General features: G+C 34.6%; 1 protein-coding gene across 1 annotated transcript; it reads right to left on the bottom strand.

Annotated features, from left to right (window-relative positions):
* Positions 1-14: 14 nt before the first annotated feature.
* RBL1 (RB transcriptional corepressor like 1) lies at positions 15-27136 on the bottom strand. Its single transcript, XM_081949090.1, has 22 exons — positions 26924-27136; positions 23838-23971; positions 22833-23033; positions 22395-22459; positions 22177-22305; positions 21915-22075; positions 20611-20660; positions 19920-20097; positions 19079-19245; positions 18636-18748; positions 16037-16140; positions 15048-15185; positions 14656-14820; positions 14319-14454; positions 11250-11486; positions 10387-10595; positions 8556-8732; positions 6855-6926; positions 6655-6730; positions 5521-5657; positions 3274-3438; positions 15-2559 (listed from the first exon to the last, which is right to left on the bottom strand). Exons 1-22 carry the CDS (start codon positions 27071-27073, stop codon positions 2389-2391), a joined length of 3135 nt encoding a protein of 1044 aa, XP_081805216.1. The 5' UTR covers positions 27074-27136; the 3' UTR covers positions 15-2388.
* Between the last annotated feature and the right edge of the window lie 835 nt (positions 27137-27971).

Genomic DNA, 27971 nt, shown 5'->3' with positions numbered 1-27971 from the left:
CAAAACAGTTCAAATCGGATCAGAATAAAGATTTTTTTAATTAAGAAGTTCTATTTACAAGGATAGATCCAGAGTTAAGTTCTAGAAAATAAAACAAATTTTTAAACTGGAACATGTCATATATCATAGTCAACTTGTAATTAATACAAAAATTATAATTAATATAAAACTCAATTAACATAAATTATTAATGTGTACTTAAGCCAAATTTCAGCACCAAACTTTGAATGTCAGACCTGAGAATATCTCTATTCAATATATAAAGAAAGCAAGGATATAACTAGAGTTCCATGAGCAGTAAGGCAAACCTTTGGGAGGTTGGGGCCTCCATCCAAACATTAGACATCAACATGGCTATACTGGATACACCTATTCTGATGTCTGGGTTTCTATATCAGTGGTACACTGGACCACTCTTATTAGGAACAGAGCTGTACTACTAAAACAGGACTATAAAAATCAGAGCCACTAAATGGCACTCATAAATTAGGGATATCTGTTATCTCTGTGCTGCCACTTAGGAGTCTCAAGAGTTAGTGGAAGCAGCTGCTATGTCTGCTCACAGACTGCTTCTGTCTGCTGATCTACGTATATCCCTAGCTACCTCTATAACATGCATCAAATCTCAGCAACAATCATTGTTCAGTCTTCTTTGTTTTTTTTAAAGGCTGAAGGCCTGGGAGGGCACTTTTTTCTTTGAAAATCCCAAGGTAGTCACCTTCCCTGCCTTGAAGGTATTTATATCATTGAGAGAAAAGTAAGACATTAAGACTGATTGACTAGAAAAGAAAGGTAAAAACCAATTGCATATCATTGAAACTATACTCCGAGTATAATTTTATGCAACACTCTGTGATAACAAGCCAATATTTCAAAAGGTGAAACATTTTTCTCCCCAAAGAAAAAAGGCACCTTTTATAAATATGTTTAAGTCTATCGTAAAACATTTTTCAGCGTATTATTTGGCTTTCTGGTGGTTTATTAAGTGATAGCTCTTAATGCATTATACTATGGAATAATAACTAAATATAAAAATCCTTTTTAGAACTGATAAAACTGTTCCAAAAGCAAACTTAACAACATTTAAATCTTTCTTTATATGAATACAAATGCAAAATATTTTATGGTTCTTACTTTTAATAGTTAGAATGATCCTTTATGATGGAACTCCTATCTTTCTATATTTTCATAAAATATTTCTAATGAACTTCCCTCTTTATAAAAAAAATTCAGCATTTTTTTAAAAAAGTAGCCAACTAGACTACAGTTAAAACCTTATAATATTTCATATTGATTTATGCATACACTTAATTTGATAAGGCTTATACGTATTTTGTGTAGATACTACACAAAGGGAAATAAGCTTTTCAGGTTGAAAAAAATATTTTAGTAGAATGTTACAATTTACAGCTGCTTAGCAGGTGGCTAGAGCTACCAAGTAGTTCATTAAAGAAAGCTGGTATACTTTATAATATTGAGTCATAAATTTCTTTAACTTAGCAAAAGTTTGATAATAGAAACAGTATTTTCCTAGGAAATCATTTTCAGTGTTGGCTTGGGTTTTTTGGGATGAAGGGAGAAAAAGAAATCTTAAGTTTATAGGGGTTTTTTCAGTGCTTTACAGCAGTGGTCCCCAACCTTTCTGGCTTTGCAGACCGCCAGCAATGACAGGAGGGGAGAGGGGATGCTTTCATGCAACCATGGGGGAGGGACTATGAGTGCATGCAGCTCCATTTGCACAAGCCACTGGGACATGTACCTGTCGCTCATGCAAATGGAACTGCACATGCTCAAATGCTCTCCCACTGCTTGCATGGTCCAATTCCGAACAGGCCACAGCCCGGGGGTAGGGACCCCTGCTTTACAGAATAGCTTATTCAAAACATTCATCCAACCTTTCAAACAGGGGAAATATCTACATTCTAAACTAGAACACCTTATCTTACTGGATTAATGATTAACTGTATCTTATCTTATATTAAAATAATGCATAGATCCTAATATTCTTTTAAACAATAATACCAAAAATGTTAAGTGAACCATAAACCCAAACTACTATGCCAGTAAATAATACATTATAAATGTTGAGAAAGCCATCTTAAATCAAGATTTTCTCACAAACTCCTACTTTCACATAATTATTGCAATAACCTTTTAATAACCTTAAAATGCATTACTTAATATAGTCCTGATCAAAACCTTCAGAATAATGACATAAATTCAGAGTATAAAAATTCATAACTGCCATAAATTTTCTTTTGATAATGGTGCATCTTAAAATTCTAATACATTGATTGATAACCGTCTACCTACAAAACATAAAAACTTTAGGAAGGACGGAGAATTGAGTCACAAGAAAGCTTTGGTGTTCACAGCATCTTTGCGGATTTAATGGTTTGCTCTTTCACTGACAACATCTTGAAGACGTTTAAGTAAAACATCATCATTCTCCTGGCAAAGTCTCTTAGCTGGTGATTCTGTGTCACTATCAATTGATATTGCTCTCTTCTTAGGTCTCTGTCCTTCTTGTTTAATCATATTGTTAATTTCCTTCAAACTCTGTCAAATTGAAAACATCACAATCAAAAATAATACTAAATTTCAGTTAAAAAAGCTTAATATGTTATTAGGTTTTGATTTTTCAAAGTAAATTTGTATACTGCAATTAATATTTTCATATAATAGTCTAATTTTTATCACTGTCAGACCTGCTGCAACTTAAATCTCTAACTAGAATCGATCCTTGGCTCCATTTTGTTGAGAAAGGTATTGTTTTATTAAAAGCCAGTGCATTGCAATTGCATGCCAAAATTCATATATTCAGCTTTTCCCTCTCTTTGCTGTCTCCCCCACGCTACTCTCTCCCCCAAATAGTTCAAGCAAGATGTTTTGAGAATGGTCACTTCAAACATAGGTTGGTATACAGCTGCTTTCTTCTCCCTGCTTGTGTGACCTTGAAACAGCCTTCCAGGGAGATTGGGGGGGGGGGGGGAATACAGCAGTTCCTCTTGCTTTCCCCCAGCAACTTTCGCTTTCCCTCCCAAGCAAGGCTCCTCTCCCATCCACCTTCCCCATAGTTCTTAGCAGACTGTCACCTCATGGTATAGAAGTACAAGCTGAGAGTGAGGTGGCAGTTGAGTCACTTTAAAATTTTCAATCTAATATTTAATTATCATATTGTTATCTGGATCCTTTAAAAAGATCAGAAAGATTATACTGAAGTCAACATTTAAATATGATATTTTTAACTCTTGTTAGAAAAATACATCTTACCTTAGAGGGGCTCCCATTAAATTTATATAATAGTGCACTCTTAGGTGTTAGACAAGAACCATTCTTGTGTGGTGAAACATAAAGAGAATGTTGCTGAGAAATTCGCCGAGGAGATACTGGTAGCTGTTTAATGCTGGGGAAGGGGGAAAGCGGAGGTGCTTCCACCTGGGAGGAAAAAAAATTACACTTAGATACTTTTTTTATTATAACTTGAACTAATGTGTGTTTACTCAGAAGTTGGCACTCTTTCACATCGGAGGACTGCTCTTTTAAAATTATTGTTTTTATTCCTTCTGGGAGCCAGGCAAGACATTGATATTTCAGGATTTCTTTTCCCATTGTACTAGTTGTGTATAATAAAGTTGTCTTTAACAAACTGGTTTAGATATGTAGAATGAATACGAAGGCTTACACAATGGGTTTTTTTGTTTGCTTCTGAAATACAGTTATGGTGACATTTTTTGTATTTTGTATTCATGTGTTTTCTCAGTTAACCTCTCATCTAACTGAAGCTTAAAAAATGACAGTCATTTCTCTGCTCAAGTTATTTTATACCCCAACTAGCTGATACCTCTTTTTTCTTCACTTAAGATTTCTAGAAGCTGTAGACATTATTTAGCAAAAACTAAACCAAAATCATCATCAGATAGTTCAGCTGTACTCCAGTTTTTGTTAATGAGGTTTTAACTCACAGTATGTTTTTCAACTACTTTAACTTCCCATTAAAATATGAACATTTAGAACATGGTATGTGAAAAGAAAATTATCTATGAAATACAGATCAGTTATTTTTAACTTATGAGTTGCATTTATATCTTGCCTTTCTTTCAAGAGATCAAATCCCCCCTGTGAATGTAATACTTGTAACAACCCCAAGAAATAGATTGGTGACAGTGACTAGTCCAAAGTCACTTCATGGCTGAAGAAAAATTTCAATTCTATTTTCCCCACTCCTGATTACTATTCCACAACAATTAAAAATATGCTATTACAGTAATTAAAATAAAAGAATCATGGATTCTTGAACGTTAGGAAAAGATGATTGAATGGTTTTTCAATAAAACACTTTAAAAATTATTAGAGATTAGCCTCTATAATAAATGAAAGCAATTTGCAATTATTCAAATAATAGTAGGTAGACACTTTATGTTTTGAAGTACATTATAAGATAGATCTCCCTTGGTAACAAAAAAGATTTTTAAAGGATTAGAAAGATAACGTAGTAATTAAGTTATTGAGCTAGGAATAGGGGGACCTAAACTCTGGGCATCATTTGCCACTGAAGCTCACTGTGTCAATCACTTTCTTTCATCCTAACCATGCTAACAGGGTTAGAAGGGAGCACTATATATACTGCCATTTGCTCCTGAATGAAAAATGGTAATTAATTGAATGCCATTATTTTTTAGAAAATTTTAGCTAACCCATCCTTATATATTATCTTTGAAAAAATTTTCATTTGCTTTAAGTTCTAAATTCATACAAACTATGTGATAAATAATAAGTTTAACAGAAACATAAATAGGTTAATTAGTGCAGTTAATGAATCCTACAAAATTGTTACATTATTCAAATTCACATTTGTTGAAGTGCTGTTTCTATGGAAAATAGGATAATTGGTTTCAGCTTAATGGAAATAGGCAATTAACATTTTAAAATATAAATGTAATATGCTTTATCAATTATTACTGTACATTATTAATAGATAAATCCACACCCACAGCAAAGCTATCTCTTGTATTTTGGAACAGGTTTTCAAAATGAGCTTCTTTTTTAAGCTTCTCTTGAACAGAACTTCTTTTTTAGAAATTAGTGTCTAATACCTCAACAGTAACCGTGCATTCACTAGCTTTAACTTGTTCTAGCCTCAACTGTGCATGCACTAACTGAATTTTGGCTCACATCAAATGCAACTTGGTATTAATTTATAATTTCTATTAAATAAATTTGTCACGCTATTCAAACATGCAAAAATGAAGGAAATTTAAAGGATGGGGAAAATAAAGTAGTTTTTGGCAGAGTTTGGAAAGGTAAAAGTTGCCCTCTGTAGCAGAATACTGTCTAGCTGAAGATTACTATTGCGATGACCAGCTTTTCTTAATCATATAAGATGGGAATCTGGTGTTCAAGTATAACCTGAATTGAATTGTTAGAGATAATCTACCTCTCTTTATATCTAAGATGAGCAAAAAAAAAACACCCAGTAATCAAACTGTATGAACCCATCTGGAAATTTGAGTCACATACCATATAATCATGGTTGGAAACATATTTCAGTATAAAGTTTATCACTTTTTTTACATAAATAGTGTTGTAAAACATTATAAGATCGCTTCTATCTTCTTTTTCCAAATCTCTATAATTGTTCATCTTCCCGCAGACACCTTTGGAAGGAAGACAGAAGGCAAGATAAATATAATAAGCTTCTAAATTTAAAAAGGGAAGCAGAAATATGTTGACTTTACCAAAGTCTATTTTTCCTCCCTTCTCTATCCATCACCTGCCCAATCTGCAGAATTAATAAAAGCAAAGAACACCTGTAGATGCTTTATTTGGAAGCAAATCACGAGAGGAATGTAAGTTAGTCCTATATTTACTATACATAGGATTGTAGTCTAAATGGTATTGCAATAAATATGGGTTGACCTAGTGCACATACATGAAATAAACCAGATCGCCATGTGTTGAATACAGACCAGGATCCCTACCTAGCACTGTCACTATCACTAATGGTTTTGTTAGCAACAAAACTGGCACAACACATTTCTGTATATACACTATATGAGAAAAAAATAACCAGAAACCATGGCTAAATGTCATGTCAGGAATTAATTTTTACTGAGAGTAAACCCTATTGAACATGGACATCCTTTGAGTAAGTACACTTATGTTAGGAAAAATATTGAAGAAATACTAAAATATTTTGAAACCACGTTTCTTAGAATAGATTTAATTCTATTTCTGAGACTGTTTTCCATAAAATCCAAGTCGCTGTGTATATCATGAACTAAAATGCTTCACTTAATCAGAAAATGGAGGTCACAATGCAAATATCTTGATATTATTTGTTAAGCCCACAGGTTAAATTTTCAACTACATTTCCTTATTTGTATTATAAGGGCTATCATTCTGCTTGTTCCTATTCTCTTCTTTATGTAACAATCGGCCTTGAAATATGTTAGAATGTTTTAATTTACGATTATAGGGGGGAAATTAAGTAAGACAGTATTTTCAAACCTATAGACATATTTTAAAATAATAAAATGGTTTTCATCTAATTTTGAATAGTCAGGCAATATATTCTAAATGTTACATATTCAAGAGAATCCTATTGTCAAGTATACATTTTAGCTTAAAATAGTGTAATTACCACCCTCTTACCTTCATTTGACATGCTTTCATGTTTTACATCTATTACATCAGCTTGTACTTTTTTCAGTAAGACACTTCTATATACCTAGAGAAGAAAGACAGCAAGATTTTGTAAGTTGGGGGAGCATGATTGGAACTCTTCTTAAAACTGAAGATAGTATTTAAATAACAAAAACAAAATGTTTATAAATGTGCTGAAATATACTTACATAGCTGTTAGCTTGTGGCTGATTTCTATAACTTTTCATTATGTCCTGAAAAGTTCTTTCTTCTTTAGACACCTGAGAAAGAAGTAGTTGTAACTGATTAAAAAGAAAAGGTTCCTACTGGTATACATAAACTTAAATAGCTTTCTACAGCATTTTCAAAGAAGAGTCATTGTATATAACACAACTAGAAAAAAATATGTTCTCTGTTCTTTCTGAATCTTGCTAAAAATTTGATCTCAAATATCAGAGGTCCACACCTAATAAAATTGAAGTATTTAAACTAATTCAATGTCTTGTTTGCTTAGCAACTGCTAGCTTAGTTTCTCACTTCTAACAAATTAGAGAAAATGATTTTTCTTCCTGTAATCTGCTACCTGATTTTCATATTCATTTTCCACCAACCACATCATTTGAAATTTAAAAAAATAATGGAAAGTATAGATTGCTTCAAACAATCACAAATACTTTAAATATGAACTGAAATGAGATTGTTAGAAACTGTTGTATTGAGGCAGCAGGTAAATAGCCATGTTACCTGCAGGGTATAGGAGCCCCCAGACTCCCCTATATCAGAAGGACCAATCGAGCCAGTTTATTACGGTAATTGACTTTTGAATTAGCTTGCTTAATATCTGTTACAAATCTTACTGGAACATAAGTTGCAAAAGGCTTCAAGACTTGGGTACAGGAAACAGATAGTGTTTGTGCAAGATATGAAACTGCCGTTTAGCGTATGAATAAAACTTGGCATTAAAGGTTGCTGATGCTAACTTTTTCACTTCTCTTTCTGTAACTTTGCTGTAACTTTCCAAATATATTTGTAGGACATAAGTATAAGTATTGCTTTTGATGAGCAAGGCAAATCGACGCCCCTGACCAGGTGGCCGTCTCAGAGGTGTGGGCAAACAGCCCAGAAGGAGGGGAAAGGCTTACTCAAAACTTAGAAGCTGGAAAAAGTATAAAAGTACTGTCTTGGGCGTAGCCAAGACAGTTCAGAATTGTGTATGAACACGCTGGATTCGATGCATCAATAAACCTGTTTTCTCTAGCACCTTGTGGTCTCACGTCCCGTCCTTGGAGAACTGAGGTAAAAGACCCCAGCCCGCCGCAACAGTATGATAACAAAAATCTGATAAGCTACTAGTGGCAGTAGTAGTAATTTTATTTAACATGTACTTGCAGAGAAAAGTATGTTCTAGAAAGGGACTAATTATGTATAAAAGGAAAGGGCATCCAATCAAACTTCTCTATAATGATGCTATGCAATACTTCAGAAAAAATGAGTTTGCAAGAACCAATATAACTCTAAAGCAGCAGTGTCTTCTTTAGGGAATCACACTACACACTGCAGTTGCTAGAAATCAGAAAATATATTATTGCTTTAAAGAATTTAAAGAAGAGCTACATTTGTGCTCCTATTTTGAAGTGCCTTTTTCCAATTTATTTTCAAAGCATAATCTCTCTTTTTTCCTTATAACCATCTGTGCTGTAGTAATAATGGAAAATAGCCTATTACCTATTGCAGCAGTCTCCTGCTTAGCTGGCCAAAAGAAAACATTTATTTAGAGTGCCTGGAAACAAAGAACCTAGGAATACGAAAAACATTTTAAGAATATTTGTTCTTTAAGCAATTTATTAAAATAAGGTATTACAAAGTTCATTCCAGAACATTAAAAAATTACATTTTGAAGGTTCTCTTACCTTTGCCATGATATAAAAAGCACAGAGAAGAAGCTGATCCAAGTGTCTATCTTTCATTAGGTCTGTACAATGGACTAAAGTGAATTCAAAACAAGTCCATATTTTTCCTCGTAAATCATTGGAAACATCCAGTTTTGAGCAGAGATCACGTAATCGAACACTTGCCAAATTGTATACCTAAGAGGAAAGGCCACACTAAGGATTTGTTTGTTTGTTTTTCAAGAATTTGAATCACTTCTGAAAAATGGGTAGTGGTATGCTTCTAATTTAATTTTTTTTTGCAAGTTTATGACTATAATGCTGAAAATTAGTGTAATTTAATTATTCCGTCAAGCTTTTAGAAACTCTATATGAATAGCAACTATCAGATTACTCCCAAAGATACCAAAGAAATATGGCATAACTATTAGGTCTTATCTTTACCAAATGTTTTTTTCATTGATTTTTTTTTCATATTTCTTATCAATTAAGTCAGAATAGGTATTAGCTAAGCTAACTGTGCATGCAGCTGGTTGCTTTTTGTTCCTTTACCATTGTCATTTTTTCTGCTCTTTGACGATGCAAGTTTGTATTCTTTTTTTGCCTTCTATTTTTCTGAGGTCATTTTTAATAGCTTTCTTGCTTTTGCTTGTTAATCATGTCATGATCAGTGATATTTAAATATCATTGAATAGTGATATTGTTAAATTAGAACAATTAGAAAGCAATAAAGATGGATTTTATGATAAAAAAATTAGAATTAGTGAAAAGACTTGCCTCCAGAAGTTGTGGGTTTTTAAGGAGATTGGACAATCATTTGTCTGAAAATGGTATATGGTTTTGCTTAAGAAGGGTTTTGAACTAGAAGACCTCCAATGTCCCTTCCAACTCTGCTATTTTGTTATGTTTCCTGACTAGCAATTCATTTGCAGATGAAGATCTATGATTATTTTAAATAAGTCTCAAATATTATGGAATATTGTTTCTCTTTCATGCCCTTCTATTTGAAGTTTCCTATTCTAAAGTTCAATGGATCTACGATATGTTTGACTTCCTCAGCAATTTTCAGTTATGTATATGTTGTATCTGAACGCACTGTAGTCAATTTAATCTATTCCAGATCGAGTGATGAGTGCTACTTAGAATTCATCCTAAATTGATTAGAGCAGTTTTAGGGCAGTTTTTAAAGAGTGTTTAGAAAGCCAATCTCTTTATCGTTTATATGAAAACTGTACAAAAGTTTTGGAATTATCTTGGATTCTGGTTGGATATCTCTCTTATTCTAATTTCAACATCACTTTGAGAATTTTAACCAGGGAAAGAATACTCAAAATACAAAAATATTTTAGGTTTCCATCCGTAACCATTCTGCAGAGAAGTCTGCCTCCCGTATTTCTGACCTTTAGTTATACTCATTGGTGTTGTGTGCATTTTCTTTTTCTTAAAGAGTTTGAATTCAGACATGCGCTTAAATTGTGTTTTGGTTTATAAGCTTCTAACACTAACATGTAAGATCTGCACAAAAGTGTCTTTCCAGAAGTCTTTTTATTTTACAATTCTTTGTTCTTTTTGACAAGTTATGTTTTACTGTGGATTCATATTTGAGTTAATCTCATTGTGATTATAAAAAAAATATTGGTTTATCACAAACATTTTTATTTTCTAGAGATTATCCATTATAAGTAGAATAGCCCTCATCTCATGTTAGCTTTCAAAGTGTGTTGTGGTTTTTAGTAACACTTGTGTATAGCTTTTACTGATTTTAATATGTTCTTATTTTTATGAAAGATTTCTGCTAGTGGTCATGTGGAGTATAATTTTAATACAAAATGTATTTACAAATACATTCTACCTTTCTGAAAAAAAGTGCTAGAGATCCAGTTTTCTTTGGCTTGTTTCCTGCTGAATGAATGGGTTCACTTGGAGGAAGCTGACTTGGACAAACAGTCATTAAAGCATCAGCACTGAGTGGGACTTGTCCATAGCTGTCCACTTTAGAGTCTTCAGATAGGTTGACTGCAATAGGTACCAATGTGATCCTTCCTGTCTCATTTATATTACCTAAGATACACACAAAAGTTATCGATCTGTTTATAATATCCTTTCTTAGGCTAGAACAAACATTCTGAAAATGCATATTAAGTCAATACAGAAGACTCTACTTAATTCAACCTTAATTTTTTCAACAGACTAATGTAATTTAGGAATAGGTGATTCATGGGTCTACTGAAGTTCCTTATTGTTGCCTCAATAAACACTGCATTTTGTATTTACAGTAATGTGTATTTATTTCCAGCTATATGATACAGCATAATATGGAGTAAAAAAAAAATGGCCAGCCCTGAAATATTTCCCCATGGATGCCTCCAAAGCAATACATTTCTACAAAATTATACCTAGAGGTAACTAAAGACTTTTTGCTACCCAGGTGAGCTTATATTTTATTTCCAACACTTTCATCAGGGACTATCCAGTGATAAGAAGCTAAATTATTTGGATACCAATCACACAAAATGCTATTAAGTAACTACTATTAAGTAGCTTTCCCCCCCCCCCTCCGCCGGTTAAAAAAAAAGTAACACTAAATTGAACAATTTGCTCTTTTTTCATACCCATATCAGTTGTTTAAGACAATTATTTCATTCTAAAAATGTTCACTACCATTACCCCTTGCCATTAAAAATTCTAACAAAAATTGTATTATTTCATACCTACCGTGCAATGGGATTGTTACTTTTTGTCTTGTTACTGCAGTTTGTGCCATACTTAGAGCAATTTCATCAGGTGAAACAGACATATGCTTGTCTGTTGTCAGCTTCATTGCTTCAGCATATTTTTTCTCTACAGATTTTGTGGGAGGGCTTTCATCTCCAAAAAGCCTTCTTTTAGCACTTCCTGCCATAGGAGAATTGTAACGATCATGAATGGAGATTGGAGACAATAGCTGCAAATCTAAAATAAAAGAGAAAAGCAGTACTTCAAAATGCAGTAAATCAGAGGGACAAAATATTTTGCATTTGGAACTCTACAAATTAGACTACCGTATTTTTCGGAGTATAAGACGCACCAGAGTATAAGACGCACCAAGGTTTTGAAGAGGCAAATTTTAAAAAAACAGGTTGGCAGATAGAGGGAGAGAGAGGGAGAGAGAGAAATACAGTAGGTAGGTAGGGAGAGTAGATAGGTAAGTAGAGGGATAGAGAGAGAGAAATACAGTAGGTAAGTAGGGAAAGAGAGAGTAAGTAGGTAGGTAGGTTGAGAGAGAGAGAGAGAGAGAGAGAGAGAGAGAGAGAGAGAGAGAGAGAGAGAAATACAGTAGGTAGGTAGGGAGAGAGGGTAGGTAGGTAGATAGGTAGGTAGAGGGATAGAGAGAGAAATACAGTAGGTAGGGAGAGAGAGAGGAGGTAGGGAGATAGGCAGAGGGATAGAGAGAGAGAGAAATACAATAGGTAGGGAGGGAGGGAGGGAGATGGTAGGTAGAGAGAGAGAAAGAAATACATTAGGTAGGTAGGGAGAGAATAGGTAGGTAGGTAGATGTTTACAGGTGTATTTATCCATGTGCTGGAGAAGGAAATCGCTGACAACCTGCAGTACCTAAGACTTGTTTCTGCTGGCACAGTGCTTGATCAATGTAATTCTCATCAATAACTCTAACTAAAGAGCTTTCCGAAAAGGGGGAAAAAAAGTTTTTGCACTCTGTGAACTTCCCCAAAACGGCCTGTTTGTAATGAAAACGAGCCTGTTTTTTTTCCAAACAAAGGCATGAATAGCCTTGGGGGGACGGGCTTGCAGAGTGCTCCTGGGGAGCTGGGGGGGGGGGGGAAAGTGAGCAAAAAACAGCCCATTTTTCGCGAAAACGTTTTTTGTCAAAAAAATTGCATGTATAGCCTTATGGAGTCTTATAGAGTGCTGCTGGGAGCTGGGGGGAGAGGAAAACACCCCATTTTTTGCTCATTTCTGCCCTCCCCAGCCCCCAGCAGCTCTCTGAAAGCCTCCATAAGGGTATGCACGGCCATTTTGGTGAAGGGGCGGGGCTTCGGGAGGCAAAAAAATGCTGTATTTGATGTATAAGACGCATCCAGATTTTCAGCCTCTTTTTAGAGGAATAAAGGTGCTTCTTATACTCCGAAAAATACAGTATGTTCAAAAGTGGAACACCGAGGGCCAAATACTTCTATGGTCTTATAATAATAAAATTAGTTTTCATTTTACAATAAATTATAATACTGTATTCCACTGGAATATTTTTTGAATTTATGTAAGTACTCACATTTATATCTAACTGAACTTCTCAGTTCTCTGCAAAGCAAGGAGTTTACTAAAAGATGTAGTATACTCAGTTTGTGTAAAATAAAGAGTGAAGAGATAACATTATCTGACGGATCTGTTCTTTGACAGTGGGACAGTGAAAATCATGATTATCACTCAGCCTCATTTCATATTGCTTTAGAATCCATTTCCTGGTGCCAGTTATTGTCATTTCAATTTGGTTGCACTTTCTCAAACACATTTTATTGAAAGGGATAAACTTTCATGAGATGCAGCTTATTTCATCAGATCATGGAGTAACTAGACTGATCTAGGATTTAATATGGGATGGGGGGATGGAACTGCAGGGGTTATATTGATGCAGGCTACATTTGAGAAGATTACAAGTATCTTATCGATTGACAGTTTTAACATGAGACAGTTTCAACTTCCTGAGATTGCTTGAAACTTTCTGATGTATGTGAGTCCAGCAATATCTTCAACTGTGTTTATTAAGCTCTCATTTTTTTCCAAAACAGTCTCTTTAAGGTTTGCCATAAAATGTTATGAGAAGTTGAAATGTTCAGGTATGACCTCATCCTTATTCTGAGTCCTGATATCACATTGTGGCCATTAATTCTGTCCCATTTAGAGGGGCACTGCTAACAAATCATGGCCTATAATCATATTAGAAGAACAGCATGTGAAGGCACCTTTAATATTGAGTGTGTGCTTGTTGAGCCCTGTGAAAGTATAATTGGTATAGATTTGATGCTTTTAAAAAATCTGAGTTTCTTGCAAAGACTGGGCAAGGGAGGCTTGATACATGTGCAGAAGCATACCTAGCATATTTGAGATGTCACTGAGAGACGGTTTGATATAGTGGTTAAAATATCAGACTAGAAACTAGGAAACTGAGTTCCAGTCTTGTTTTGGGCGCAAGCCAGCTGGATAACCTTAGGTCAGTTACTTCTCTCAGCCCTAGGAAGAAGAACTAGTAAGTCACTTCTGAAAAATGCTGCCAAATACTGCAAACCTGCCAGGGGGCAGTTGCCAGGAATCAAAACTGACTTAAAGGTATAATGTTTTCCCTGTCACTGTTGCACTAAAATAGATGATTGATGCATCAGCAGCATCACCCACATCCATACTTGCAGGTAGCCTCCTCACTGTCTTCAACAGTATTTGAAGTGTTTGCCTGTACACAGGTGGACAGTTTTGGTATATCACAGTGGAAAACTGGATGGAAATGACAATTCAAGCAAGCTTAGTTATAAAATAACAAGGTCTCTTTTCACTGTCTAGTTTTCTAATTTACAAGCTCATAGACTTTTCTGATTTTCTTTGGATGTTTTCTACAACCAATATTTAAGTATAGAAATATTACAGCACTAATAAAATTGAGCTAAAAACTTTAGTTGTATGGTTTTTAGAAAGAAAAACACTAAAATATGTTTCATCTGGATTTCAATTAGATTTAATTCTATCACTTTATCTAAGTAGATGTTCTTTTAGATATAAAATAATTCATCTTACCTCTTCTATGACTGCCCTCATGATTTGTCCGAACCTCTTTTACTCTGGGATGCATGATAGGAGATGCTGGCATCATAGGAAGATATCCTAATCCTTTTCCTCCATTTCCTGTTTCAAAATTACTTGGAAATATTACCTGGAGAAGAAAAGGTAACAATTTCAAGAGATAAAAAACTATATTGTTTTACAATTCTGTTATAACTCATGTTTTTAATACAAGGAATTGAGCCTTAACATGTTTTAGTGAGACAGTATTTCCAGCGTTTCAAATGAAAATGATATACGTATCAGAATATTTTTCCTGTGTAAAATATGAATTGTTTGGTGGACAGCATACTTCGTCACAACGAGGAACCTCATCTTCTGAGGCTTGGAGGGCATCCCAAAGTACAGAGTCTTCTCTCCAGGCTAGATTTTCAAGTATCTGTTCCTCAATGCTGTTGAGGTGTTTTACCATATCTCTTGACAGTCCTTCTTCCGAACGTATGAATACTTCAATCACCTTGAGTGCAGAAAGTAATTTAGTCACATACATACATAATACAAATCCAAATTTTATTTATCCCAATGTAGCAGTACAAAATACTTCAATACACATTTCATTTTACAAATTTAAGCATTTGTGATTTTTCACAGTAAACTATTGTTTAAAATATTTATTTTCCTCAGAATAGTTTTTAAAAGACCTAATATAAAACCACTTTCTTGCATACCTTTTCCTGTGCTTACCTTGTAGAAATAGAATGGCTTGACATTAAGAATATCAATGATCCAGGGAAAAGTTCTCGGTGAACCATATGCAAACAGAACTATTTCAAAACAACATGCAAGCAAAGAGCAATGGAAAATATCTTGTTCTAAAATGGTCTAGAAAGAAGAAGAAAATATTTGAAAGCTACAATCATACAAAAATTATTTCTTTTTAAATTTTAAAAAATTTGGAATACCAAATGGATTCTTTGGAATTATCTGAGGTTAGATTTTATGAGAATCAATGGCATCATACAGTAACCGTGATATTCAATTTTCTCAGCATGAGGAGCCCCAACCGATGAAATGTTACAACCCATCACAATACTTATTTATACTGCAGTGAAGCAGCCCCGGTTAAGCATTGGTACAATAAGCAAAAAACAAAAGGTGCCATTTACTCATTTGTTGAATAATGATTTATAGAATATCAAGACATCAATTTCTTAGAAACATGTTGATACAATATTGCTAATTTGAGAAATCAGTTTTGCTGTATTTTTTTCTGTTGCAAAAATAATGAAATCGTTAATACAGAACATAATTCATTTTTCGCACCCATTAGTTCACTGGTGGGTCACTGAATTAAAAAAATCCCTTTAACATACTTTTTAAAAAACTCACTGCTATGATAGTACTCAATTATTATGAACTTTGAATTGCACATTTCTTTGTGGAAGAAATTCCTTTGCAAAACTCATAAAAAAAGATTTGTTCAGGAACATTTCAATTCAAATAGCACCTGGAGAATTATAGCTTTGAAGAACATTTTTCACAATAAAATATAATTTCCAAAATAAGATAATTGACATGTGAATTGAATGAAGCAACAATAATCTGTGAAAAATACCAGAAGCTTCTATTTTCAGAATGAGAAAAAAAGTACAGCAAATAACAAGTGAATTATGAAACGATTTGATTTTTTTTAAAGTATTCTATTGTTTTTTTCTCCATAGTTGTGAACTTACAGACATGTCTTTGCCAGGCAGCCTTCGCTTTTCTTGTATCATTATAGTTTCCAAACTTTTATAGTACAAAATTTCTGCCAATTTTAATCGATGAAGAGCAAAATCTGAAAATTAAGTCAAGTACTGATATTTAATGATTAATAATAAATGCATAAATAAGGTTAATACTTAAAAGCTTGTCCAGTTTATCTGCATTTTTTCTATAAAACAGTATGTGACTTTATATTAAGAAAGCATTAAAGGCTTCAGATCTTAATGAGTAAGTTGTATGCAGAATTATCAACAAATTCCACTACTTATAGCATTTATATTTGAGTAAATGAATATACACCTGTAAATGAGGAAGATATTTAATAATAGTTAGAAAAACCCAGTATCAAAGCCATGGATAAATATATGCCAGATTAGTTATTACTTATTATATAATAGTCATACATGCACAGACATACATACATATGATAGATAAAATAGACAGATACAGACAGACATAGATAGACAGACACATATACATACAGATATTAATCACAGCCCATATTATATACATGGTGGCAAAAAGTCTTGAGAGTTAACAAGTTTGATACTATATGGTACAAAGCTATTACAGAATTGAATTGTCCTGCTTCAAAAACTGTGAAGCCTCCTCCCAGAATGTAACAAAGAAAACTGGTCGTGGAGAGGATGTGCAGCGTCCCTGACAATACTGCGGACCCTGGTCAAGTATCACTTAGATCAGTGGTGGGCAACCTTTTTTTTCAACTGAGCCAAATCTCGCCAAAACCACGATTGAAATTTATTTTGAGAGCCACATTTTTAAAACCCAAAATACATAGGATGGTACACTGTTTTTAGTTTCAATAAACTCTGGCATTTGAAGCACGCAAGTCTTAAAGCTGTCAAGTTGCAAGACCCTTGCACCCCTAACCATTTAGAAAAAAAAACCCAGGGTCTTCAAACCTGACAGCTTGAAGACTTGTGGACTTCAACTCCCAGAATTCTGAGAGTTGAAGTCCACCAAGGGCATCAATCATATTAGCCCAGGGATCTGCAAAATTGGCTCTTAAGACTGGTGGACTTCAACTCCCAGAATTCTGAGAATTGAAGTCCACCAGTCTTAAAACAGCCAACTTTGCAGACCTCTGTGTTAGCCCAAAGCCTGGCGCTGGGCGGGCCTTGCTCCCCCATTGGTGGAGCCCCAAGAAGCGAGGAGGGAGAAAGAGACGGAGGCCAAGGAGCTTCTCCCCCTCCCCCCGCAAAAATCTTATCAGGGAGCCGGCGGGCAGTAGCAAATTAGCTGATCACGCGGCATGGGGCAGTGAAACTCCAGGGCTAATTCCCCATGAGAACTGTTGCCTCTGAAGCGATATTTTGCTCCAATATTTTGAAACTTTAAGCGCCCCTTTCCCTTTTTTCTTTTCAACCCACAATGATTAGGGAGGATCCTGAAGTCGGGCGGGGACGAGAAGCGAGGAGGCAGAAAAAGAAACGGAGGCTAAGGAGCTTCCCCCCCGCCCCCTCCCAGCAAAAATCTAGATTTTTGCTGGGAGGGGGCGGGGGGGGAAGCTCCTTAGCCTCCGTTTCTTTTTCTGCCTCCTCGCTTCTCGTCCCCGCCCGACTTCAGGATCCTCCCTAATCATTGTGGGTCGAAAAGAAAAAAGGGAAAGGGACGCTTGTTTTGAAGTGCCCGAGAGGAGGGAGGGGAGCGGGCGCCCGGCACACAGAAGAGCCGCATTAAAGTCTGTAAAGAGCCACATGTGGCTCGCGAGCCGCGGCTTGCCGACCACTGACTTAGATGCTACATCCTGGATAGAAAGAAGTGAACTTCCAATTTGATTTGGATTTGGATTTATATGCCGCCCTTCTCCCAAAGGACTAGGGCGGCGTCCAACATTAAAAAACACATATCACAAAAGTTAAAAGGAAATTAGATAAGTATCCAAAAAACAAACCGAATAATTTTCCAATAATTTTTTCTGTCATCCTCACCACTCTCTGCACCACTTTCCTGTCCGAAATAGTAATACTTCCAAACCACACAATAATACAATGCGGCAGGATGCTTTCAATCATCATGACAGGATGCTTTAATATTAAATAATTAATGTTACTTATTAGATTTAGAGGCCATCAAATTCTACAACTGTCTTTAATCCTCTTTGTACTCTAGAAAAATTAATCATCATTTTGTAGTTTATTTCTATAAAACTAGCAAAAAGGAACAAATTTTCTAGATAAAATTCTAGACAAGGATTTTCATGAGAATAAGAAATTTTAATGGAACCATTTCATTTCCAGACTCTTCAGAGGAATATAAAAGTTGATATTTTTGAGCAGAATGATTTAAGTCTGCTTTTGAAATACTTTTTCAAAGTATAAAGTTATAATATAGAGAACAATCAGAGTCATCTGTGAAATAAAGTTGGTATTTTGATGGTAGTATTTTGCTTTCATCAAAAAAAAGGGACCAACAATATGTAATTTCTTACATTCTATGTAGTTAATTAACTGTTAGTTAACTCAATGTGTATCTCTGAGACCAAAGAGAGAACTATTATTTTAATAGCTTTGGCTTTGCAATATATAAATTTTTTCGTATCCTTACCTAAATGGCATACCAGTTGATCATTGACAGAGAGAGTATAATTCTGACGGAAAATATCACCTATCTTTTCCACTCTTTTCTGGATATTCTCCCTAGGATTCCGTATACATGATCTATAGTGGAATATAAAAAGACATACTTTAAACACGATTAGCAAATAGAGTCTTGTTTAAAACAAAACATTAATATGCATTTCAAACTAATTAGAGGTGATTTAATATTTTTTTAAATATTTAATAAACTTTATAAACAAGAAGTTTCCCATTATCATTTTAACAAGTAGATGCTTAATTTGCCCTGTAACAGTTGAAGTTACAATTCAGAAAACATAGCATGGTTGTTTATTGTCAAATAAAATATCAAGTGTTCGAAGATATCATCAGAAAAACGAAAGACAGAAGTTACAGATATGAGCAACATAAAGCAAATGCAATACAACTTACTCAAAAATAGCTACAAGCTGTTCACTTGGTGCATTTTTCAACCCTGCTACAATACTTTGTAAACGGCTCACACTCTGTGTTGCAGAAGCAACTGGTGTTATTACTGATTCCTTCTCTTTCAAATAACTCCTGCCAGTTAAAGGGGTTGATGGTGCAAAGGACCTTTTCTGAAAGTCAAATTAAATGTGTTTAAATTGTTTTGGCCAACTGGGTAGAACAATACCACTATATAAATTTCAACAATTACAAACATAAATTCAGAAATCATTGATATTATGCAGAGACACAATATTACAACACTACAACAGATGTATTCTCACTTTCCCATGGCAGGTCTTTTGTGTCAAAAACTATTGAGTTTCAGATATTCTGAAATTGGTAGAGAATAAAATTGCTGTTCCTCACACAACCCCTCCCGCCTCCAAATCTCTCAATAATAGGCACAACAAATTATGTATGACCTGTAAAAAGATTGGTTTTAGCTAGTATGGCAAGCCTCCATCCATCATGGTGGAAATGAACCTTAATCAATTTCAGTCTATATACCTCCTACATATCCTCTTCTAATACAGTTCTTGACCTCTGAAAATCAATTACATAATAGTTTTGCAGTAAGTTCAACATATTTTTCACATATTTGGCAATATTCATTTATCTGCACTAACAGATGAACCATTCCAGCGGTTGATCTGAGATCACCACAGAAAGAATTCCTTTTTTCAACATTTTTATAACTGCTTGCCACGTCACAGTTGATTAATGACTAGACTAAAAATATCTCATCCCAGTAATTCTTTAATACTACAACAAATGCATTTATTTCACACAAAACTTAAATTACTTCAAAATGTTGTTGAAGATGACATTCAACATGAGCTCTTATATTTCCGCATGGTGTAGCTGCACAACATTTTTTAGGTGTTCCAATTTCTTCTTCTGCATCTGCTCCCAAGAAAACTCTTTCATCAAAATCACCTTTTGTGAGAACATATTCTTCATATTCTTTATTCAGGGCTTTACTGAAAAAACAAGCAATATGAAAGCTGATTTATTATTCCTCATCAATATATACTCAATTATATTTTCCTTATCTTCCTACTGATTAAAAAAGAAAAAAATACATTGATGTGATAGCAGGGAAAATGAAGCACCAGCAATTAAAAAAGACCTTTAAAATTCCAACCTTCTTTCATGATGCTGGAAACACACTGATTAAATGGGGTTGTTTCAAAGTTTTTTTTTATTTCTAGGACTAGACTAGAGTCTAACATAAATAAATTCCCTAAATCCTATCCATAGCCTTTTCAGGGTAATTATAATATGGTTTCACCTCATATTCATAAATACTCGCCAACAGCAATTCACCATATATCCCAGACAACAGTAAAAACATTAATTTTAAAAATTCAGTGAGCAATTATTCCATCAGCTACCATACCTGTTACTTAAAATCAATCTAAATCACACAGAACAGCCACTTTTAGAATATTTTAATATATACTTTAAATAGTGTGATTAAAGAAAACACTTACTTGTTATTTACAAAGTAGCTTGGATCCAAAAGACAATCTCCATTTAAAATCTAAAATCATTAGAAAAGCAGAAAAAGATAAACAAAAGCAAGGTATCAGACTATTTTCTGATAAACTTAGTTTGTTGTAGTTTGTGTAATTTTTTAAAAGTTTAATAAAAGAAAGCAATATTCAATTCTAATTTCCTAATTTATTTATCCACTCATGCAAAGCTCATAAGCTTCTGGTTTATTATGTCAGAATTAATACTTTATTGTGAAGGTAAGTATGTTGCTAGAGACCTGCTACTGTTCAAAAACTGACAAAGATAGTAAATAAATAAGAACCTCACCTCTCTGCATGTCAGAACTAGATTGCAATATAGGTAATCCTTGACTTATGACCACAATTGATCCCAAAATTTCTGTTGCTAAGCAAAGCATTTGTTAAGTGAGTTTACCCCATTTTATGACTTTTCTTGCCACAGTTGTTAAGTGAATCACTATAGTTGTTAAGTTAGTAACATGGTTGTTAAGTGAATCTGGTTTTCTCTTTGACTTTGCTTGTCAGCTCACAAAAGTTGATCACATGACCACAGGTCACTGCAACTGTCATAAATGTGAGTCAATTACCAAGTGCCTGAATTTTGATCATGTCATCTTGGGGATGCTGCAATGGTCATAAGTGTGAAAAACGATCATAAGTCATTTTTGCAACCTCACTAAATGAACTGTTGTATGTCAAGGACTACCTGTACCCATACTGTTACTAAACAGAACCACTACTGGTAACTTTTTAAACAGATGCTTTCTTTGTAGATGACCAAAAGAGAAATCATAATCAACTATCAGATCTAACACTTCTTTAATTTTAACTATTTATATTGCAGGCTCCAACCTAAGCACTGTTCACCTTTATTGAACTCCCAGAATTCTCAACTATTGCAATGCTCATGGAGAAGTATGGAGAAGTCCATACTTCTGGAAAATATGTTGATGAAGTTGCCATATTATAATACAATAAGACTGTGTAACAGTGGTGGTAGAAAGGTTGTTTGTAAGAGTTGAATTGCTTGATAACACTAAGTATAATAGGCAGATTGCTTCTAACTTCTAATCAAAGGCAGCAGAAAAAAAAATGGGGGGGGGAAGGTAAATACAGTGCTACAAAATACAAGAGTTAAAAGATTATGGTTTCATAACTAAATCTGACAGTGCATTTCTAAGTATTCATTTAAAATGAACATTTCAGGAAAAAAATGTTTATCCTAGCAATAAAAAATTTAAACACAATTAAATGATTAGTAATTATTTTTGATTGTATACCTTCCTATCATAGAGCTTTGAAATATATGGCTTAAAGTAATGTTCTTTTATGCCTTTGGCATCTACCAAAAGTCCATCATGTAATTCACAGAGTGTAGAAATAATGCATGGTGGCCTTTCAGAAATACTGGAGTCAGTTGTATGAAAGTCTTCTGGCAAACCTTTAAAAAAAATAAAAGTTCCATAAATTTAGTATGTATTTATTTTTAAAAACAAATTAAAACTTTGCATTGCAGTTGGGAGACAATAATAAGGATCATACCTTTGAAAGATGGATTTATTAAATCTTTTTTATATGGACACAGAAGTGCATTTGCAAAAATCATATCCAAGCAGCATAAAAGTAAATGATAGGAGTTCACTAGATCATCTCCAATCATACTGAAATTACCTTTAAAACAGAACACATCAAGTCATTTAACGATACAGCTAAAATATTTAATTAAAAAGAGCCAATAAAGCTAAGCCATTATAAATTACCCTTTGTGTAGACAAATAGAGTCCAGCAGAAGTTGAATAGATCTTTAGCACTACAGGGTACCCGTCTATTGGAAGAGAAGGCTCATTTTAGTTCTAAATTATTACTTAGAATTACTGAAAATCACACAGAAGACTTAGATTCTATTAAATTTAAGAAGGGCCATAAATGATTAGCATACCATTTTGGAATGTTCAAGCATCTGCTACTATACCAATCCTATTGTATCCATGTTTTTATGCATACAATATTCCATTAAAAGGTTCGCACCATATTACACAAGCCCTTTACTTTCTCAACTACATTATTGAAAAAGATGTGCCTAGAGTCTGCCAAGAAGTATACCAAGGAATTTTATAATATTATATATTTACATTGCTCACTTTACTTTTTTTAGCAACATGAAATCCAAAATACCACAAAACCTTTGAACATCTTACCTTTGTTTCCTGCTTCTTTGAAACTTAGGTTGTTCTTCATAAGGATTTTTAAATATATCTAAAAAGATTGGGGTATATTTTTTGAATATTACTGTGGACACTTCAAAGTTTCTCTCCAACTTCTCTACTCTCTCTCGAAATTCTTGACACAGGTTTGACATGTCGATCCATTTTTTCATTTTACTAAAAAACTGAATTAAGCTTAAAAGAAAAGAAAATCAAATTATACATTTAATTTCTGTAGACATTCTCAGTGTATTTTATAACAATTTCATTCAGAATGCTTTAATACATGCGTATCACTTAATATGTTAATGAACACAGCTAAAAACGCAAAGAGACTTCACTAAAACTGCTGTTTGAAATAATATGAAGACACTATATTAATAGTCATTAGGTAAACATGACTGAACCAGCTAATTATAATCCTGTAAAATAGGCTAGTGTGAAAAATGGTGATTAGCATTACTCAATGTGCTTGATTACACTGATTTGTTGAACAATCGTTTATTGAATACATTAACAATGGCTCGGATTCAGACTATACTCTAAATCAAAGAAAAATCACATTATAGCTTAATATTTAATTACCTGGCCAAACCATCTACTTTCATAAAGTCTTGCATCCAATGTATTGTCATTCTTTCTTTGGAATGCTTAATAAAAAACAAGGTCAAGTTTCTGTGCTACTTTTAACAATGACCTTAAATCATAATTTTATTTGCTTTTGGCTTAGCATATTGCGTTAACTCAATATGTAGGTAACAATTGATAATGCTTCATTTAGGTAACAATAGTAACATAATCATTGTTATGATAACATTAACCAAAGTGCAGATACCAAATTCATTGCAATTTCCATGTGGAATGTTAGTCATCTCAGCTGAACCAGGAGTAGACAATAAAAGTAGGCATTCATTTATGCAAGCTTTGAACCGAATTTAATATTTCTATTGCAATTTTAGACCAGAATGGTACATGGAATATTGTTTAAAACAAAAATACCTTAACTTCGCTGAACGCAGAATTCTGGTCAGTGAGACACAATTTCCTTTCATCAAACTACTTCCCACAGTAGGCACTACACTTCTACGGCAAGCAACATAGAGAGCACAAGCCAACCAATGTATAATGTCTCCCTGCAAAAATAAGTTATTTGCTGTTTTTAGGATTAATAATGATGATTATAGTGTGAATAAATATTTACTTTTAGCAAGAAGCTTTATAAATTAGTAAGAACAATTCTGATTTGGTAGATAAAAAGAAAAGTTTAATAATGTATTTAATTCACAACATTAAATGTAAAATTTAATAAATACTTATTTAACCCAAGCTATGTCATTTTAGTTTACTAGAATATTTTTAATTGTTGAGATTTTTAAAAACTCTTACTGTTATAAGAGATTGTGGCTAAATATAATTTTATTTTCATTCATAGTTTTATGCTTTTTATGTTTATTCATTTTACTGTTTAAGCAGCTTTCTATTCTGATTATTGGATGAAATAAAGTAAATTTTAATTTAACTTTTTATCTTTGAAATCCCTTTGGATAAAACCACTGGGAGGCTTATTCCTTTGAAAGATCTATTAAAATATATTATCTGTATTCCAATACAAGATTGTCAGTTACAAAGAATGGCGTACAGCACTTTACACGAAAAAAAAATTATTTCATTTTTTTCCAATTGAATTTTGGTAATTCTCTGCCTTGCATAGAGATATGACAGTCACATGAAAGAGTACTTTTAAATCAAAGAATCTAATAATTACCAGTAGTCCTCAACTTTCAACCATTTGTTCAGCGGCCAAATTTATGATGGTGCTGGAAAAATGGGCTTGCAATATGTACGTGAAGTTACAGCTGCTGCCACACCGTTTCATATGATCAAAATTCAGCCACATAGCAGCCTGCATGCACTTATGACCTGCAGCTTTAGCTGAAAATGGGAGGGAGGTTTCCAAAGACTTTATCTTAATTTTAAAAATCTATCATTCAATATTTAACCCTATCCTATTCCCAAGGGGCATTTATCCAGTTTGACAATTGAAATTCTGTCCAGAGGCCAACATTCCAGCAGCTCGGGCTATCTATCTATTCTATTAGCAGACATTTGTCTTATATAGATAGACCTCAAATTATGACCATAATTGTGCCCAAAATTTCTGTTGTAAACTGAGACATTTGTTAAGTAAGTTTTGCCCCATTTTACAACCTTTCTTGCCATAGTTAAGTGAATAACTGCAGTGGTTAAATTAGTAACACAATTGTTAAGTGAATATGACTTCCCCATTGCCTTTGCTTGTCAGAAGGTTGCAAAAGGTGATCATGTGACTCCCAGGACACTGCAACCATCATAAATATGAGCAATGGTTAGAATGCAATATTGCAGTCTAATTCTGCTGACTGCCTCATTTGATTCTGACCGGCTCAAGCTTGACTCCGCCTTCCATACTTCCAAGATTGGTAAAATGAGGACCCAGATTGTTGAGGGCAATATGCTGACTCTACAAACCACTTAGAGAAAGCCACAGAGCTCTATGAAGCGGTATATAAGTCTAAGTGTGATGATTGATGTCTGAATTTTGGTTATGTAACCAGGGGATGGTACAAGTCATAAGTATGAAAAACGGTAATAAGTTAGTTTTCAGTGCTGTTGTAATTTTGAACAGTCAATAAATTAACTGCTGTAAATTGAGAACTACCTGTATCTGTTTTCATTTCTATGTTTATGAAGGTTTATTTATAATTTATTATACTGTATTTTAAATTATGCTCCCACTGAATACCAGTAATCTTTATACATCCTGAACATATTTTATGTTTTTCCCCAAGGCTCCTGTGAATTTTTTTTGTGGATTTTGAATTCATTTATTTATTTCACTAGCTAGCCAAACAACTACCATGTATACGAATAGAAATTTAGCAGGTATTTTAAGATAGCCCACTGAAACAGTAGGAAAATAAAAATATTAGAAGACTGCAGAATGAAACCTCAGAGGATGATATTGATTATAGTATCTTTTATTCCAATGAACTTTGTTAAAGTGTATTTTCAGTATTTAATGCAAACCCCCAAAATATCAAAATGAATGAAAAGTTACGCCAGCTTTTAAACATCTCACATGACATGTCAAAGAATCGTGTTATTCTCTGCCAGTTCATACATCTCATTAAAACATAATATGAAATGAAACTGGAGAAACTGAAATATGTATAATATGTATGGAGATAATATGCATTTGCTTTGTTGTGGAAATATCTTGTTTGGAATGCCATAATCTAGAATAGTGTAAAAATAATTTTGCTCAATAACTCAGTTTTCTAGGTTCATACAATATACTGAATCATAAACCTTACAGTTTGGGGGGTCACACAGCGTAAGCCTAAGTTATAATTCACTGCTTTTACGCTTGATTATATCAAGGGATAGTCATTCTATTTCTGGATAGTAATTCTTATTTAAGAATAAATAACTTTTATGTGGTTCGTATTCAGTATTTATACGTTAAGACTTCTAAAGCTGTAGTACAGAAAAAGCAAGGCTACGTATTTCTACCTCCTGAGGCAGTATTTTAATATCATCTTCAAGGAAATGTTCTAACAGTTAAAATAACACAGCACAAGAAGTTCCGGCCATCTGTATGTTTTTTTTTCCTTGGCTTTTTCCGCTTTTTATCAAAATCCTTTCCGGGCTTATCTGTGATTTATTGCATTGAGTTAAATGGTTCTTCTATGGATCTCAGATGATTTAAGACTCGTCAATGATGGTTCTTAATTCGATGGCGAGCATTCATCTTTTCCGACGTCCACCCATAATACCGCAGAAGGTCCCTGGGTCACAGTGCTTTAAAAGGCAGTAATAAAAAACTTCCTAGGGAACGGGACACTTGGGAGCCTAGTCGAGCGTTGCTGAGACCCAGGAGCCCCAATCTAGGATTGTATACACACACAAGCACACTACACACACACACACACACCAAGAACAAGGAAGCCGCGGGATCTGCGTGGCCCCTTGAGCACTTAACCAGCTGCAGGGATTCAGTCAGCCAGCCACCCATCCCTCCCTTGACAGACAAGCCGCCTCCCCACCTCAAGGCTGTAGGTGCCCCGCAAGGCTGTGAAATCCCGGAGGGCTTCCGAAGCGCTGTCAACATCCAGATTGAGTTCCTGACACAAATGGTCGAGGGCGGCCCGGACAGGGCACTGCACAGCGGCAGCCTCCTCTCCTTCCTGCGACATGAGCGCAACCGTCCCGGCAGCCACAGTCGCTGCCCTACCCACAATGCTTTCCGCCGAGCGCGCCAAAACGCCTCAACCTGTAATGGCCAAGGAGGCGCCCCTTCCGCCCCGCCCCATTCCCCGGCTACGCCAGGCCGGCGGCTCGGTCGGAGCTTTCTGCCGGCGTTCCGTCTGGTCTCCTGTACGCGCTTACGTCATTGGTTTTTGCATCTGCTCAAGCGTCGCTGTGAACTCCGAGGGAGATTCGCGCAATGTACTTGGTTAGTTTTGGGGGTCCTGTGTGGTGCCAAGTACGCAAGGTTTGTTGTCATTCCTCTTCTTGTGCACAGCGAAGAACAACGCCGAGAGAGGGAGATTCTTGGTTTTAAACGCCTGGCTTAGAGAATGCTTTATCACAATAGGTGCAGAGGCTTAGGAACAACTGTTGCGTCTAAGTAACGCAGCTTCTCCCCAATTCTCTGGAGATGGTATGTTTTTTATAGAGGAAAAATACTATACATAATATCCAATAAATCCAATAATCTCAGATGGTAATAAACAGAGATTATTAATAGCACTTTCCTTTGTATATTGGTTATATTATAATACGTTGTCGCGTTTGTTTAGGACAGTAACATCCAGGAGGACACATTCATCACTAAGAGACTGAATTCATCCTCTCCTGACAATATGAGTACAAGTAGTCCTTCACTTAACAACCACAATTGGGACCCAAATTTTCATTGTTAAGCAAGGTGGCTGTTAATGTGAGGCACACCCAATTTTAGGATGTTTCTTGCCGTGCTTTTAAGCAAATCACCGGAGTTGTTAAGTGAATCATACAGTTGATAAGTAACTCTACCTTCCCCCCCCCCCCCTTGATTTTGCTTGTCTGGGGTTGTCTTTGAAGATCACAAAT

This window comes from Natrix helvetica, assembly GCF_964273705.1.
Source record: "Natrix helvetica genome assembly, chromosome: 3".
Taxonomy (NCBI): domain Eukaryota; kingdom Metazoa; phylum Chordata; class Lepidosauria; order Squamata; family Natricidae; genus Natrix; species Natrix helvetica.
Note: the sequence above shows the minus strand (reverse complement) of the source record. Positions and strands in the feature narration are given on the sequence as shown.